The sequence below is a fragment of the Ctenopharyngodon idella genome, chromosome 10, assembly GCF_019924925.1.
Source record: "Ctenopharyngodon idella isolate HZGC_01 chromosome 10, HZGC01, whole genome shotgun sequence".
Taxonomy (NCBI): Eukaryota; Metazoa; Chordata; class Actinopteri; order Cypriniformes; family Xenocyprididae; genus Ctenopharyngodon; species Ctenopharyngodon idella.
In genome coordinates, this window is record NC_067229.1 from 41,406,606 (window position 1) to 41,410,734 (window position 4,129).

Here is a 4,129-nt window from a genome sequence, read left to right on the forward strand (position 1 = left end):
GTAGCATGTACAGAGTGAAAAGCAACTGTCCTAGTACTAAGCCTTGTGGTACTCCATATTGAACTTGTGATCGATATGACATCTCTTCGTTTACTACTACAAACCGATAACGGTCAGATAAGTATGATTTGAACCATGACAGTGCAATTCCACTAATGCCAACATAATTTTTCGAGTCTATTTAAAAGATTGTTGTGATCGATAGTGTGGAAGCATCTCTTTCAATAGCTTAGTCGGTATAGGGTCTAACATACATGTTGTTGATTTTGATGATTTAACAAGTTTAGAATTTTTTCTCAGGGACACTACAATGCACTGTCTGACACGATACTGTAGTGGACAGCTGCATGGTTATAAAGTTAACTAATCCTTTAATATTATGTCTGTGTAACTACTGTTTGTTAAACAAACAAGGTCTAACATTCAGTAGTTTAAAGATGTCAACTCACTGCAAAAAAAAAATTCTTACTTTGTATTTTTGTCTTGTTTTCCATTACAAATATCTACTAAACATTTTCAAATCAAGATAAATTTACTTGGGAGGAGAGGATAGAGGAGGCTCAAGAGAGAAAGAGGGAGAAATATCAAGAACTGGTGGAGGACTGTCAGAGGAATGGATGGAGGACTAGGTGCATGCCAGTAGAGGTGGGCAGCAGGGGATTTGCCAGCCACTCCCTGAGCAAGGCCTACGGTACGCTGGGCATAACAGGTGCTAACCGAAGAAGAGCCATAGGCTACAACGTGGAGGCAGCAGAAAAAGCATCCAGATGGCTCTGGGTGAAGAGGGGAGAGCCGTGGGGGCAGTAGAATGCCACTTGGACATAGGCCGGGGTCTGATCAGCCTCAGTCAGGTTGCCAGGACGAGGGTGTCTGTTGTAAGACCCGAAACACCCAGTGACTCCTGGAAACAACACTGATGATGTGTCCAAAGTCGTGCAGCAGAAGATGTTTCTGTAAACTTGAGATGCAAAATGATGTCTTGGAGCTGGAGTTAAACTCTACAGGACAGTGGCCCTCCAGGAGCAGGATTATTGGCACCCCTGATTTAGAATCTTTACTGAAATTATTTGTAAATTGATTTGAATAAATTACGAAGCAGCTTTATAGGTTTCATCCAAGAGGTTTTAAAAATATTTGGTCTGTTTTCAACAACATTCAAAATATTTAAAATAAACTAAAATTAAATATTAAACTTGTCATTTTTGTTTTGAATTTCTCCTACTGTATTTCATTCTTTTTGTAGTGTTCACCTTGCTTCGTTTGTATAGTTCTTTTATAGATTGCATGACTTCCTTTATCATTAGTGTGAAGTAAATATGGATAAATGGAAATACTCACGTAAATTCATAATTGCAAATAATGATAAAACCATCAAATGTGAGTTATACACTCAGAATAAACCAATTTTAAACAAATTAAACAGCACAGGCACCTGACAGGAAACATTGTGCTTATGGGTGCTTAGATGCGTTTAAGTTCTCTCATGTTGTTACAACTTGTTGGTCACACTCAGTGACCTCTGTGATTTTCCAATTGTGTTATACCATAGAAAATTTGTAACCACTGTACTCATGGACTTTCTTCGTGCACAGCGCACAGACACAAGTGATCCATTAATTTTATTATTGATTAGTTGTTGCAGTCCTAAAATAGTGGCGGGCCATCTGGTATTTAATTTTGTTGTTGATTGTGTTGGTTTATAGCAAGTGTGCCGCACACATCCTGAAAAGTGAAGCCAAAACATTTTGATCGTCCCCTGGTGGCTGGCTGCAGTATAGGTCATCGAATGGAATGTGAGCCAAACTAAAAAATCCAGTTACACTTACATTATCAAATTATTATTGTTTCTGTCAATTTAGGTAGTTATTATCATGCTGACATATGTTCAAGGGTTCGTTTTTCCAATAAATTTGTTTTTGGTAAGATATTTGATGCTATAAACATGGAGTGTTACATCATGATTGACAGCTGTGTTTGCAATTGAGTCTGCGGGAGCGGGAGTATGGGCATGACCGTAAACTGCTGCTCCACCTCAGGATCACTACTGCACAGATTCATGTTCCAGGTTACGTAATCGGCAACGACCGTTTCTGGGATATTTTGGCTTCATTTTTCTACAGTGGAAGGAAGTGGTGACACGTCATCAGTCTTTTTTTACAGTCTATGGTTTGTAGATATACGCTATTATATGGCATAATACTGTCTGTGTACCATGTATAGTCTACTGTATTCTACTGTATTCATCAATATATTCCGGTTTGAATATGTCTGTTCACAAAATGATGCAGAAGCATTTTTTTAAAAAACTTTTGTTGTATTTAAAGCAAATGTAATGAAGAAAAAAAATTTATTTGACTTATTGTTAAGCTTAATCACGGTATGAAAATGTTCATAATATTTTCAAGGCTTTATTACTGAATTTTTTTATATGTTGTTTTCAAACAAAGGAACCAATCTAAAAGCAGCTTGACTAGGTTTCAGCCCAGAGGTTTTAAACATATTTGGCTTGTTTACAACACAGTTTTTGCAACATTCAAAACATTCAAAATCAGTCAACTCTGTTAAATTAGATATTTGTTGAATGATCATAGCTGATTAGGTTCAAACCTGTCATTTTTGTTTTGAATTTCTCCTAAATGTCATTCTTTTTGTAGTGTTCACCTTCCTTCGTTTGTACAGTTCTTTAATGGATTGCATGACTTCCTCTGTCTTTAGAGCGTATATGATGGGATTCAGCATAGGTGGTACTATCTGAGTCAAGGAATTGTTAATTAACCGGGTGTTCGGATTCATTGGTGTTGTTAAGACTGCAATATTATTGCTTACAATTGGGATATAACCGATTGCCACCAACATGAGATGTGAGGTGCAGGTTTTCATGGCTTTGATCCGTTCAGCACCATGAGCAATCTTAAGCAAAGCTGTAGAAATGCAGAAATATGAGATTATGATCAGTATCAGCGGTGTGCAAATCAGGAGAACAAAGCTAAGTTTTAACATCAGAATATTTATAGAATTATCATTACAAGCTAGTCTATAGATAATGCCATGGTCACAAAAATAACTATCAACCACATTCGATCCACAAAAAGAGATTCTATTCACCAAACCTACATATACAGAAAAATATATCACAGAAAAAATCCACATAATACCTATGATCAGAAACATGGCTGTTTTGGTTATAATGGCATGATACCGTAGAGGAAAACAAATAGCAACCAGTCTGTCATAAGCCAAGACAAGTAGTGTCAAAGAATGTAGATTCATGAAATGATACACAAAAAACATATTTGCCAAGCACCCTTCATATGAAACGACATGGTGGTCAAACAAAAATATATCAATGATATTTGGAATCAAAGCCGAGCTTTCACACAGATCAATAAGGGCCAGATGGAAAACCACAATGTATTTGGCTGTGTGAAGTCTACGGGCCAAATAAATGATACACATGATAAATGAATTCCCTAAAACAGTCACAACATACACCAAAGACAAGAACACATAGTAGTATTTCACATGTGGCATATTAGAAAAGCCACTGATGAAAAATGTTGCAGGACGAACAAAGGTCACATTTGCAGAAGAGTTTGACTGCGTGGAGCTCATGATAGCTGTTTTCTGGCTTTTTGTGACCTGTGATAAAGAACTATTATAGAAATACACATTATAACAGAATATTCAAATAATGACTTCATTTCTAGTCAGTGCATTTATGGACAAAAATGTTTGGATGTTCTTTGATATAACACTGATATTGAACTAACATTAATAAAGTAATTGCTCATTGTAGTAAAAGCTTTAAAGAGAAAAGAAAAGAAACATATAGTTTATACTCTACCTGCTACTAAGCTGCCAGAATCTCATTATTCTACCAGCTATCAGACACATTTATAATAGATCACTGTCTTGATCTTGGGACTTTAGTTGATGGAGCAACGCTTCTCCCTATAGACTCAAGCAAGAAGGGGCAGGAGTAAAGCAACAGTGCCACTGTCCAGAAAGCTCCTCTTTTTTTCTTCGCTTCCAATTAATGCCCTAATTAAACCAATTAAATTTCTTCTTACATAGGCCTAATTGTGTTAAGATTTCAATTAACTGATCTTAAAACTAAATGCAAGGTTCA

General features: G+C 36.4%; 1 protein-coding gene across 2 annotated transcripts; it reads right to left on the minus strand.

Annotated features, from left to right (window-relative positions):
* Positions 1 to 1,196: 1,196 nt before the first annotated feature.
* LOC127521835 (olfactory receptor 1-like) lies at positions 1,197 to 3,612 on the minus strand. Of its 2 annotated transcripts, XM_051911282.1 has the most exons (2): positions 2,662 to 3,612; positions 1,197 to 1,250 (listed from the first exon to the last, which is right to left on the minus strand). In XM_051911282.1, the coding sequence occupies exons 1-2, from the start codon at positions 3,610 to 3,612 to the stop codon at positions 1,197 to 1,199; spliced, it is 1,005 nt and encodes a 334-aa protein (XP_051767242.1). The 2 variants fall into 2 exon arrangements, with proteins under 2 accessions (XP_051767242.1, XP_051767241.1); XM_051911281.1 differs by lacking the exon at positions 1,197 to 1,250 and having other exon boundaries at positions 2,611 to 3,612.
* Between the last annotated feature and the right edge of the window lie 517 nt (positions 3,613 to 4,129).